The following is a 13,771-nucleotide window of genomic DNA, read 5'->3' on the forward strand; positions in this document are numbered from 1 at the left end:
AAGTTCTCAGTTCGCAAATTTCACAAAATTTAAAGAAGTCTTGGTTCATGAGAAAAAGTCATAAGCAAAAAACAAGTTAAGTTCTTGCAACTTTGTACCCGATCATGTCCAATTAAAAAAGAAATGGGAAACACAACTCCACAGGACAAAAATAAGCAAATAATATATGAATAAATCCTGGTTAGGAAACCTGGAGAACTTTTTTCTGTAAGGAAAAAGACAGAGATGTCAGTGCTCACACTCCTATTGCATTGTTGTACAGATTTTAGCCACAGAAACTAGACAAAAATAAGAAAGTATTTCTGTAGGTGGCTTAATTTTGTGCAGTTGATTCTCATTTTCACAGATTGTGTGTTTGCAAGTTTATCTACTTACTAAAACTTCAGTATCCACAGATTTGGCTTCTGAGATCATTCAGGGACATGTACACTGGTGAAAAATTTGAGCTGCTGGGCATACACATTCTGACCCTGAAGTCAGTTGAAAGAACTGCAGGTCAAATATGTGATAAGATCCAAAATAAATAATACTTTCACAACTTAACAATGAAAAGACATGATCAACTTAATGTGCAGAGTAGGGACATTTCTCCATTCAGATACACAGATAAGTATCTGTTTATGAAGGTGTCCTTCGCACAGAGAATATAAGCTTTCTGAATCTGATAACTGGTTATTTAAATAGAACATTTAATGGTGAAAACCTTCCCATTTAAGATCAGCAAAAAGAAGCATAGGCTACAGTTGCCTCTCTCATTCTTTTAGGATAGAAGTAGACAAAAAGGACAAGGTACAACACTGCTGTAGAGATGATATAACTGAATACATGAAGAAACCCAAAACTTCTTGTTAACTTTTTTAAAAAAAGATTTGTTGGGCCCGGCGCGGTGGCGCAAGTGGTTAAAGGTCCTCGCCTTGCACGCCCGGGATCCCATATGGGCGCCGGTTCTAATCCCGGCAGCCCCGCTTCCCTTCCAGCTCCCTGCTTGTGGCCTGGGAAAGCAGTCGAGGACAGCCCAAAGCTTTGGGAACCTGCACCCGCGTGGGAGACCCGGAAGAGGCTCCTGGCTTCGGATCGGCATAGCATCGGCCCGTTGCGCTCACTTGGGGAGTGAATCATCGGACGGAAGATCTTCCTCTCTGTCTCTCCTCTCTGTATATCCGCCTTTCCAATGAAAAAATAATAAAAATAAATCTTTAAAAAAAAAAAAAAAGATTTGTTTGTTTGGGACTGGCTCAACTGGCTAATCCTCTATCTTCAAATGGCAGCATCCCATATTGGCATTGGTTCGTGTCCTGGCTGCTTCACCTCCCATCCAGCTCTCTGCTTGTGGCCTGGGAAAGCAGTTGAGGATAGCCAAAGCCTTGGGACCCTGAACCCATGTGGGAGACCCAGAAGAAGCTCTCGACTCCTGGCTTTGGATCAACTCATCTCTTGCCATTGTGGACACTTGGGGAGTGAACCATTAGTTGAAAGATCATTGTCTCTCTTTCTCTCTGTAAATCTGCCTTCGCATTAAAATAAAATGAGTTTTTATATATTTTATTGGAAATGTAGATTTACAGGGAGAAGATGCACTCCTGTACACATACACGCAAAGATCTTTCATCTGCTAGAAAGAGAGTGAGATCTTCATCTGCTGGTTTACTGCCACATGGCTAATCTGAAGCCAGGACCCAACAGCTACTTCTAGGGCTCACACGTTGGTATAAGGTCCCAAAGACTTCTGCCATCCTCTGCTGCCTAAACCAGGTCATAAGCAGGGACATGAACCTGCACCCATTTGGGATGCTGACACGGCTGGTGGAGAATTAGCTGGATAGGCAACTGTACCAACTCCTCTGTTAACCTTAAAACAAGAATCTATACACAGTTATAGCCCATCTTATGAAATTTACAGTTTCATGAAGCATTGTCTTTGAGTTTTTCCAATTTAATCTATCAGTCTCTCAGAAGGAACTGAGCTTTGCTGCTATCAGTATAGGATCAGACTCCTGTATTTGTTTTAGGAATAATGGACAAAGTAAGACTGTTAATCCATGAGTAAAGACTTGAAAATTAGACAGCGTTTAACATTTATAAACCGCCCTCTCTGTTTGGATGAAAGCAGCTGCAGATGGTTACATGTCTCAGGAAAATCTTGAAATAAGGAGATGCTGATAATATACGTTATCGATTTCTAAATCCTATGAAGAAAAGCTTGGATAACTTCATCTAGAGAAATTTCATTAGGAAAGAGGTCCCCCTGATAGGTGTATTCAAATGTTACAAATTCTGAACTGAGACTTAATTCTCAGTTATGTTTGACATGTCCTAATATAATGTGCCCATAAATCTAAAACTAAGTAATCATTACTTTTCCATGTGTCAATCTTGAGAAAATAGATTTTTGAACAGAAATTTTTTAAAAAGTAGAGAAATTAAAATGAGAATTTAGTAAGGAGTTGATATCTAAAAAAAGAGGAAAATTATCTAAACCTAAAGGTGAGTCTAAAACTTAGGCAAATATCACAGGCTGAGAAGCCAAGGTATTTTTGACTGGAAAAATAGCAAGGTAGCAGGACTTGATTTATAAAGTAGATATTAAGATTTGTTTTATAGTTGGGATGTTGTCAAGGTAGCACAGGTTTTAGCAAAGAGATCAGTGGAGAGAAATAGATGGCCTGGAAATATCCCAACACATGTTTACACGATTGAGGTTGTCCTCAGAGAAGTGATGAGAAGATTTTTTATGATGCCAATAGAATTGGGATTCCTTAAGTGGAGAAAAAAAATGGATTCCTCACCTCAAAGAGTATGCAAATGTCAGTTCCAGGTGGATCTGGAAGTTTTTTTTATGTGTAAGTTCCAGATAAGTTTTACATTAACCTGAATACAAAGCATAGGACATAAAGGATTAGAACTTTGTGGTCCTTAAGACACTGTGAAGATAGTGAAAAAGCAAGTCTAAACAAGTATAAGATGGAAATAATACTGTAGCAGCCAAATAATAAACAACTTCCATTTTGAATTATTATAATTGATTTTATTAGATTTGTGTGCACAATTACTTGATAATATAGATATACACGTTGCATATAACCAAGTATAACGTTAAATATTATTTAATCTCTTTGTGTTTAATTATCCTGAGTGTCACTTTAGCAACATTTACAGTGAGATTGATTTCTTGAAAGTTGCCTATGCAAGATCAGTGCTATAAAGCTATAGTAGAGACTGGCATTATGATCAGAGTTAAACTGCTGCCTGCAGTACAGGCATACCATATGGACAGTAGTTCCATCTCTGACTGCTCCACTTCCTGTCTGGCTCCCTGCTGACATGTCTTGGAAAGCAGTAGAAAATGGCTCAAGTAATTGGTCCTCTGCGCCCATGTGGGAAAACCAGATAGAGCTCTTGGCTGCTGGCTCCAGCCTTGCTTAGGCCTGGCTGTTGTGCCATTTGAGGAGTGAACAGGAGATGGAAGATCTCTTTCTTTCTGTCTCTTCCTCTTTGTAACTCTGTCTTTTGAATAAATACATCTTAAAAAAAAAAGAGGTAGGATGTATTGGTGGACACTGGTGAACTTTTCAAATGTTCATGTGATTTTGGAGTCATTACAAGGAGTAATCTACATATGTCTATTAGCTGCTTCACTGACTGCTTTGTGAAGGCTGTTTGATTAATCCTCAGTATTTTGCATGTGACTTTAGTGTTGTTTAGAATTCTATAAAAGTTTTTTGTTAGGCTGCTCCCTTCACTGTAGGGGGAAGTCTGGAGAGCTGGTTGGGCCCTGGCACCACCCACTGCCATCATTGCGCTGTGGATGGGGAGGGGGCGAACTTGAGGTCTGAGGTTCTGTGGTTTTGAATTGCTGCTTAGGTAGCTCCATGTTAAGCCCACTGTACTTCTGGGATGTCAATCAATCCTAAAGACTCTCAATGACAGAATAATTTTTCCTTTGAAGGTAAGTGGGGGTAATGAGACCTGGTAGGTCGGAGGAGAATGCACCACATGATCTTTCTGGAAAAGTCTGATATACTAACCTCCTATCAGTCCTGTTTAGAACTTCTAATCACTGAACAAACCTGAACACCAAACACCAATCCATGCAAAAGCTAAGGCTCAGGGCTTGTCTTGCATGACCATATCCTTTTACCTGAAGTGATGATGGATCAGGAGACGGGTCACATTAGGCAAGGCCATGACATTAACTAACACACAAGAGAACCATATCCGGGGGGAGATTCTGTGGGGTATGTGTGTGCCAAACCCTGTGGAAATATTAGCCCCACTGGTTAACTTTCATAAGTTGGGCTGGTGATGGATTAAGCTGGGTGTAACCAAGGAACCGATAACAGTCTGGACTGGTCAAGGCAGCAGCACCTGAAAGTGCATCCTATATAGGGTGTTTATGTGGTGAGGGGGGCCGGCTGCAATGTTCTCCAGCTCATATATAGCCAAATGGAAGGCCAGACTATGCCTGACACTGGCCTAAAACCCAATGGCATGCATGAGAACTGGGTCTGGGAGTGAGTCAAGTGGAGGAACTTGGGAAACCCCCTGGCGGGTCATAGCTCTTGCTGGTGAACACATGGTCCAGACCTGGGGGTCGGACAAGCTGGGTAAAGTAGCTCCAATGGCTGGCAAATGTGTGGGTTGGTAATAGAATGGGGTGGCCCTGGCAGGACTGAGCAAACCTCAGCCCACAAGCAAAATTAGAAACCAGGATGGAGCACAGGTCATGCTGAGCTAGGCTCATGTACCTGCTGGTCTGTGTGAGCCAGGGGCACTAAGCCACAGCATCTAGGGCAGGGGCCAGAACAGTTGCGGGGCTGTGTTAGCTGAGTCAGAGGAACCACTGGCATACGCGTGATCTATGGATGGGAACAGGCCCGGTTGGGGAGCTAAGGGGACGCCCTGGCTGGGTTGAGGTTCCCACTGAAGAACGTGGGGGCTGGAATGGGGGCTGTGTTCTGATCTGGATATGGCTGTAGTCTCTCTTGGCACAAGTGTGGACTGGGACTGGACGCCCCAAGCCGGGCCAGACCCCAACACTGTCTGGTGTTCTGGAGGCCCAGGGTAGATGTGGGACGGACTAGGCTATGTCTCAGCCCCCTACTGAGCCATGAGTGAGCTGTATGTGGATATGGACGAACTGTGGCTGGGTTGAAACATCCAAGAGTAAGAACCAGATTGGGTTGAAGGCCCGTCAGGAAAAGTCACTATTCCTGCTAGGACAGGAGGTGGACTGAGTAGGGCTGGTTCATGGCCCCCTGGTATGCGTGAAATCTGGCATTGGGAAAGGTGTTTTGATGGAGGAGCCGGGCAACTCCTCTGGCAGGACACAGAACCTGCAGGTAAGTGCAAGAAGCTTGTTAGGAAACAGCCCAGAACAGGCCATGGGAGGTTTCCCACTGGCATACATTTGGCATGGGTCAGGGACAGACCAGGCTGAATCAGTTCACATCACCCACTGGCGAATCCGAGCACCAGAACAGTGTGGGTCAAGCCAGGTTTGGTCGCGACAAAAACCAGTGCGCAATATGGAATGCCAAGGTTAGGTGATCTGTACCAGATGTGACTACAGCTTCCATTCAGCACACGTGAGAACCAGGAAACGAGAGGGCAAAGTTGGCAGGGGGTGCTCCCCTGCTGCGCAGCTACTCCCACTGGAGAGCATGAGCTGGGATGGGGCAGACCAGACTAGGCAGGGCTACAACACCAGTGGGCCTCAGGTGGACTTGATCAGGGAATAGCCAGACTGGGCTGATTGTTCCTATTGGTGCAAACCAAAATTAGAGTGGGTGAGTGTTGGTTGGGCTTTGCGGCAGCATCAGTTGGCAAAGGCTGGCACTGGGGGCTTACTCTGTCAAGTTACACTGCAGAACCACCTGGAGAGTGCATGATCCGCGAGTGGAAGTGGTGTAGTAGGGAGATAGTGGGCAACTCCCTCTTGTGTTACCCTTCCCACTGGAGAGCATGAAAACCAGGACAGGGACAGGGGTGGCTAGACAGAAAGGCACCTGCCAGTATGTGTCGGCTGGATAGTGGAGCTGGTTGGGTTGAACTAGGCTTCCATGCCCATTGACATGTATGAGAGCTGAATGGGATGTGGGACAGACTGAACAAGTCTGCTGCACATAACTGGCAAACCAGGAGAGGGGGCAGGCCTGTTGGGGGTTATTGTGGGTTGCTCCCTCTAGGCTGCAGCTCCCACTGGTTTGCGTGAGGGCCAAGTATGAAGTGGGCAGGATCAGGCTGGACTGCAGCACCCATTGGTTCCAGTAGAAGACAGGGCTAGAAATAGAACCGACCCAGCAGTTGGCAACCACCAGCTGATTGAGGTGATGGACTGCACCAGGCTCTGTACTTGCTAGCACGTACAAGAACCTGGTCTGGGAACACCTCAGACAAAGTTTCTTTGGGAATCTCCCCAATCGAACTGCCAGACTCAGAACCCTAACCATGAAAAGACAGAGGACAGAACAAGTCAGCCAACTACCTCAGCCGTATGTTGGCAGTGAGAAACTGGGGAAATGGAGACTTTAAGATGGACTATGTCAATCAGTGGATGCTGCAGCAACCTCATTGTGCTTGGAGTGGTGGGATTGGCAGCAATTCATAACTGTTGAACTATCAAAATCACTTGAGAAGACCCTTGTAGCATGCCCTGCCTGGGACCTGGGATGGATGGGAGACTGGGTGGGGCTTCTCCTTTTATCTTCTCCTTTGCCCCAGATACATGAGAGAAACAGTGTGGAATTGGTTGTCTTGCCCACTTTGCTGCAGCCCTTGAACCTTTGTGCCCTAATTAACTATGTAAAGAATGTCAAAAATAAAGAAAAAAATGTGAAAAAGTTTTCTGCTCTATTATTTAATTCAGCAGAAATAATTTAAACCATAATTAATTATACCAACTACCAAAGGAAAAAGAACCTGTTGACAGTATTCTAATGGATATCTAAGTTTCAAAGTATCTTCTCCTAATAAATGAAAGTTAGAAATTTATTAAACATTTAAGGAAATACATTTTTGATTGTTTTAATTTTGTTTGGTTAAAAACAATTTTACATAGTTGTTAAAGATTATGTTTATTTGTGTGAATGGTAATTTGCATATGCAATTTGTTACCTCACGGTTTTAAGTAAGTAAGCTACATTAAAGCGCAATGATGGGGTTAAGATGCCTATTTCCTATGGATTGCTGGTGTTTGAATTCTGCCTTTTGCTAGTGTAGCTCTTGGGAGGCAGCAGGTGGTGACTTAGGTAATCTGAGTCCCTCCATTTATGTGGGAACCTCTGGCTCCTACTGTTGTCTCTGCCTGGCCTTGGGTGCTGTGGGCATTTGGGGAGTTGAAGATGGATCTCTTCCCTGCCTCTCCCTCTCCTGTGTGTGTCTGTAATTGCCTTTCTTTCTGCCTCTGAAATGAAACAAATACAATTATAAGCTTAAGTTAAATACCAATAGCTATTAAGATTTTCCTAATTTACTTCATACCCCTACACTAAGTAAGACTTTTTATATATAAAAGTACAAGTACATGTAACATTATGCAAGCATGTGAAATATATCTGATATTAAAATTTCATAGGTGAATAAACATCAAATTTCTTATGATCCTTAATAAATGGGAAGAAGGGAGGGGTGATTATCAAGACAGGTTTGGGAAAGGTAAATGAGTTTTGGAACTATGGAAGTGTTTAAATTCAATAGCTTTGAGGGAAGAGTAGATGCCAGGTGTTTCCTGAATGATTATGATTTGTTTACTCAGCCAGGTGGATCACTCAGGTGTATATCTTGCAGTTTTGCCTTAGTTTATACATTCATATTTTATATAGTTGTCTATATGGATGTCATAATTCACAGTGAAAAAGCTGAGAGACCATTTTAAAATATAAAAATGTGGACTACTTAGGTTTCAGTAATGCATAGTTGTGAATAAAATGTCCAACTTAATATTGTCTTAATTAAATAAAGAGGTATTAAATGATGAAACTAAATACAGACATGCCAGGTTTTTTTTGTGTGTATGTGTTTGCTTTTTTTTCCAGATGGGCCCAGTTCTTCATCCATCCACTAATGATCAGAGATGCAATTGACCGTGAAGTTGAAGCTGTTGATAGTGGTAAAAGATGTACTTTATGTCTTACTATAGTTTTTTTTCATCATTGAAATAGTTATCCTACACATTTATCATTCATTATCATTAGGCTATTTTATCTTTGAATCTTAAAGGGTAAAATTGAAGTAAATGTTATGTTTATTCCTAAAGTTATTAAATATCTAATTCAGCATAGGTTTCAAATAAATCTAAAGAATGAAGGGTTTTTGTTTATTCATCCTTCGATGTTTTTGAAATTTCAAAATAGTAACTATCTATTGTAGGATAGAAGCCTAATTTTTTTTATAAGATTTATTTTTATTATTTTTTATTGGAAAGGCGGATATACAGAGAGGAGAGATAGAGAGGAAGATCTTCCATCCGATGATTCGCTCTCCAAGTGAGCGCAATGGCCGATGCTATGCCGATCCGAAGCCAGGAGCCTCTTCTGGGTCTCCCACGTGGGTGCAGGGTCCCAAAGCTTTGGGCCGTCCTCGACTGCCTTCCCAGGCCACAGGCAGGGAGCTGGAAGGGAAGCGGGGCTGCCGGGATAGAACCAGCGCCCATATGGGATCCCGGGTGTACAAGGCTAGGACCTTAACCACCTGCGCCACCGTGCAGGGCCCAGAAGCCTAATTCTTAGTGTTAAGATTTTAAAAACTCTTTTTTCTTTTTTCATGAAAGGGACATTTGCTTTATTTATTTGCTTGAGAGACAGAAAGCTCCCATCCATGGATTCACTCTTTAAATGTTTGCAGTGGCTGACACTGAACTAAGAATAGAGCCAGCAGCTAGAATGCAATCCAGATTTTCCACATGGGTGGCAGGAACCAAATACTTGGTCTATCACAGCTGTGAAGCTTTATTATTTATTTATTTATTTACAGATTAAAAAATTATTTTTAAAGATTTATTTATTTATTGGAAAGTCAGATATACAGAGAGGAGGAGAGACAGAGAGGAAGATCTTCCATCCGATGATTCACTCCCCAAGTGAACACAACAGCTGATGCTATGCTGATCCGAAGCCAGGATCCAGGAACCTCTTCCGGGTATCCCACACGGGTGCAGGGTCCCAAAGCTTTGGGCTGTCCTCGACTGCTTTCCCAGGCCACAAGCAGGGAGCTGCATGGGAAGTGGAGCTGCCAGGATGAAAACTGGCGCCCATATGGGATCCCGGCGTGTTCAAGGCGAGGACTTTAGCCGCTAGGCCACACTGCTGGGCCCCAGATTTTTAAAATTTTTATTGGAAAGGCAGCTCAGATTTACAGATTGAAGGGGAGATATCAGGTCTTGCATGCACTGGTTCACTCCCCAAATGACCACAACAGCCAGAGCTGAGCCAACCTGAAGCTAAGAGCCAGGGTCCTCTACTGTGTCTCCCATGCAGATGCAGGATCCCAAGGTTTTGGGCCATTATCTGCTGTTTTCCCAGGGCCTAAGCAGGATGCTGTCTGGAAATGGAACAGCTGGGATACAAACTGGCGCTCATATGGGATCCTGGTACTTGAAGGGGAAGGATTAGGCAGTTGAACCATTGTGTTGGGATCTTGACCATTTTAAACAAAAGTGAAGACTCTGAGGAAAACTGTGTCTACATAGGATCAGGCTTCATTATGGCTCTATGTTATAAATATTCCTTAACTGCGTAGTGTACAAATAGTACCATTGTCTGTTAACCCTGCTTGCCTTATTTTTACATTAGAAACATCCAATATTGTATACTTGGGTGGGGGGAGACACATCAAATATGGGTGAGACTTGACTATAGCAACTAAAAAGACAAGGTCTCTGTTCCTTGTGTAGCATTTTTTGTCTTGTTTCAATATTTAGTCCTAATGACTTCATGTATTCTATACACCAGGTTAATTACAGTTGCCTAGAAAGAGTTATCTTTCTTTGAGAAATGTTGCTATCTGTGGCCCTCAGTATTAATAAAAGAGGATGGGATAGTTACAATTTTCTTAACTCCAGTAGCTGCTTGAAATCAAGGATTTACTTCATTTTTGCTATTTGCTTACCACAATATCGGTTTTAGCTGAAACCCAGGTCAATCTTTGACAGACAAATGAAAACCAAACTAACCAAAGCTCTGAAAGCCTATGCTGTACTTGGATACCTAGTAACTATTATTGGTCATAAGTGCTTTCTAGCTTGGGTTTTTATCACACAGTTAAATCATAGGTTGAAATCTGTGTCTAACCAGTGTTGTGGTGCAGTACATAAAATGCTGCTGGCAATACCAGCATCAAGGGATGTTGTTTAGAGTGCCAGTTCGAGTTCTGGCTACCCTGCTTTTGATCCAGCTCTCTGCCAGTGTCCCAAGAAAGGCAGCTGATGATGGCCGATATACTTGTGCTCCTGCCACCCATGTGGGATACCCAGTTGGAATTTCTGACTCTTGGCTTCAACCTGACCATACCTAGTTGTTGGGGCCGTTTGGGGAGTGAACCAGCTGGTGCAGGCATTCTCTCTCTCTTTTTATCGCTGTGCTAATGAAGTAAATATTTAAAAAATTAGAAGCAGGCTTTTTTCTGTTTGCTGAGGTGTGCACACACACGGATAGAACTCTTGTTCACTCCCCAGTTGCCTGTGATAGAACTCTTGCTAAGTTTCCCAGTTGCCTGCAGTGACCAATGTTGGATCCAGCCAAAGCTGACACTCAGCCAAAGCTGAAACTCAACTCATGTCTCTCACAATTATTGGGTTGTGAAACTCAACTACTTGAGACATCACCTCCATGAATGCACGTTCTGGGAGGTTGCAGTGATGACCCCTTCAGCCCATTCATTTATAGGGTGAATTAGCATGGGTGTTTGTCTCTGTCATTCTCCTTGCCTTTCATATAAATGAAAATATAAAAGGTAAAAGGTAAGAATAGGGTCATTGTACTGCTAAATTGTGATTGTGGGGAAAATTTTTTTTAAAGATGTATTTATTTGAAAGGCAGAGAATTACAGAGAATTAGAGGGAAAGGCACAGAAAAACCTTCCCAATGACTACAATGGTTAGAGCTGGGCTGGTTTGAAGCCAGGAGCCAAGGGTTTTGTACAGATATCCCCTGTGGGTGCAGGGACACTTGAGCTGTCCTCCAGTGCTTTTTTAGGTACATTAACAGGGGGGTTGAATATCAAGTGGAGCAGCTGAACTCGAACCAGTGTTCTTGTGAGATGCTGGTGTTGAAGGCAGTGACTTTACTCACTGTATCACAGTGCTGGCCCCCAAATTTATTCTTAGTAGTTTACTATTTTAATGGTTGTTGATACTATCATATAAACATTTATCTCACTAATGCATGTTGGTGACTGAGATGATGGGTATGGCCAACAATTTTTTAGTAACAGATTGATTTGTTTGAAAGAGGGAGAGCTCTTCCATTCATTGATTCACTCCCTAGATGGCTGCAGTGACCAGGGCTGGCCCAGGCTTCATCTGAATCATCTGTGTAGGTGGCAGGGCTCAAGCACGTGGTTCTTTTGCTGTTTTTCTCAGGCCATTAGCAGGGAGCTGGGTCAGAAGTGGAGCAGCCAGGACATGAACTGGGTGCCCACATGGGCTGCCAGCATTGTTTTAGTCACTCTTCCAGAATGCTTCACCTCCTAATCTCCCCCCCCCCAAATTTTTTTTTTTTTAAAGATTTATTTTTATTATTTTTTCATTGGAAAGGCGGATATACAGAGAGGAGAGACAGAGAGGAAGATCTTCCATCCGATGATTCACTCCCCAAGTGAGCGCAACGGGCCGATACTATGCTGATCCGAAGCCAGGAGCCTCTTCTGGGTCTCCCATGCGGGTGCAGGTTCCCAAAGCTTTGGGCTGTCCTCGACTGCTTTCCCAGGCCACAGGCAGGGAGCTGGAAGGGAAGCGGAGCTGCCGGGATTAGAACCAGCGCCCATGTGGGATCCCGGGCTTGCAAGGCGAGGACCTTTAACCACTTGCGCCACCGTGCCAGGCCCCCCCAAAAAATTTTAAAATCTAATAAAGTGACAGAGTATGGACTCTTTTCAGGTATTTATGCTATGTTTTTATCCATTTTTAAGAGATCTTAAATTATTTTTTTGTGGATACTTTGACATGTCTATGTTATTAGTTAACTTGTTGCCACTAAATGGCCAGATACTTAGTACTTCAAAGTAAAAAACTTTTTTAAAAAATGGTTTTGGAGCTGAGAACTCTGGGTTTAATTCCTCTTTGTGCCTCTGAAGAACCAGTTTCCTGCTTTTTCTGTCTTCTTGATGCCATCTGCATTCCTGACCTCCAAATCCCTTCTCCACTTTAATAGCCAGAATTCTAAAATTTTGTCTACTCTAACCCCTGTTTCTATTTTACATATTTTTTCTGATGGTATTTCTCTGGCCTCCCATTTATAAGAATCCTTGTGACTACACTTTGGTGACCGAGATATCCAAAGGTAGTCTGTTCTGAGACCCTTAACATAATCACACTTATGTTCATAATGAACATACCACAACCTACAGCCATTTCTTCAGTTTTTAAAGAAACTTAAAAATTTTATTCTGAAGCTATGAGTTTTCTTTTGAAATTATCTTAATTGGATTTCATTGCTTATAACTCCAGTATATTTTTAAATGTGTCTTTTGCTTCTGTTTTTAATGTGACATTTGTAGTTTTGTTTTCTATGTTTAACTTTTTTTAATTTGAGAGGCATATTTACAGAGAGAAAGAAAGACAAGGAGAGAGATCTTTGAATTTGCTGGTTCACTCTCCAAACGGCTGCAACAGCTGGAACTGAGCCAATCTAAAACCTGGAGCCAGGAGCTTCTTCCAGGTCTTCCATGTGGGTGCAGCGCTCAAGGATTTGAGTCAGCAGGGACGTAAACTTGAACCTCTATGGGATGCTGGCACCACATTGTGGAGAATTAGCCTATTGTACCATCGTGTCAGCCTCAGTTTTCTATTTTACCAAACATGGCAGTAATGATCACTATCTGTTTTTGTCCTGGTTACATTTTTGGTTCTGTTTATTCTGTGCATTTGTAACCAGAATTACTTTTTAAAAAAGTAAAGCTTGAAAGAGTTATAGAGAGAAAAAACAGAGAGAGAGAGTATCTTTAATCTACTTTTTCATTCCCCACATGGCCAGGGCTTGGCCAGGTAGAAGCTAGGAGCCAGGATCCTCCTTCAGGTCTCCCATGTGGTAAGGGACCCAGGACTTGGGACATCCTCTGTTGCTTTCCCAGGCCATGAGCAAGAAGCTGGATTGCAAGTGGAGTAACTACAACTGAAACCATGCCATGTGGGATGCTGGAGTTGCAGGTGATGGCTTTACCTGCTGTAGCATAATGCTGGCCCCTGGAATTAATTTGTTAAATGTGATAATAGTACTACTCTGATTAAATTTCTGAAATATGATACCATTATTATAAATAATAGTTGCTAATGGTTATTGAAAATTTATTTTCATGGGTATCTTTCATGCTATGCTAATTGCCTTCATTGTGATTATTAGTAAATCCGTTATTCTTAGTTGATATAGGGTGAAATTGAGGCTTAGAGGAATGAAGTAAGTAGGCCAAAGTCCCAGAACCAGTTATGTGTCCTGGTGTCAGTTGTCAGTAATATATGATATATGATACCAAGATTTATACTTACACTTGATACTTCTTACCAAGGGTCTTACTAGGCCCTTTGAGAAATTGTTTCTTAACGATCTCTTCAGCCTGATTT

The 13,771-nt window shown here is 42.5% G+C and overlaps 1 protein-coding gene across 3 annotated transcripts in view; it reads left to right on the plus strand.

Moving 5' to 3' along the window:
• Positions 1-13,771, plus strand: part of NRDC (nardilysin convertase) — an 84,495-nt gene that overhangs the window by 26,923 nt on the left and 43,801 nt on the right. For all 3 annotated transcript variants that reach the window (XM_040978548.1, XM_040978547.1, XM_040978549.1), the window contains one exon: positions 8,034-8,107. In XM_040978548.1, the coding sequence (XP_040834482.1) occupies positions 8,034-8,107 (74 nt within the window). The remainder of the gene's footprint in view (positions 1-8,033; positions 8,108-13,771) is intronic.

The sequence above is a fragment of the Ochotona curzoniae genome, unplaced genomic scaffold, assembly GCF_017591425.1.
Source record: "Ochotona curzoniae isolate NIBS_2020 unplaced genomic scaffold, NIBS_Ocur_1.0 contig_291, whole genome shotgun sequence".
Lineage (NCBI taxonomy): Eukaryota > Metazoa > Chordata > Mammalia > Lagomorpha > Ochotonidae > Ochotona > Ochotona curzoniae.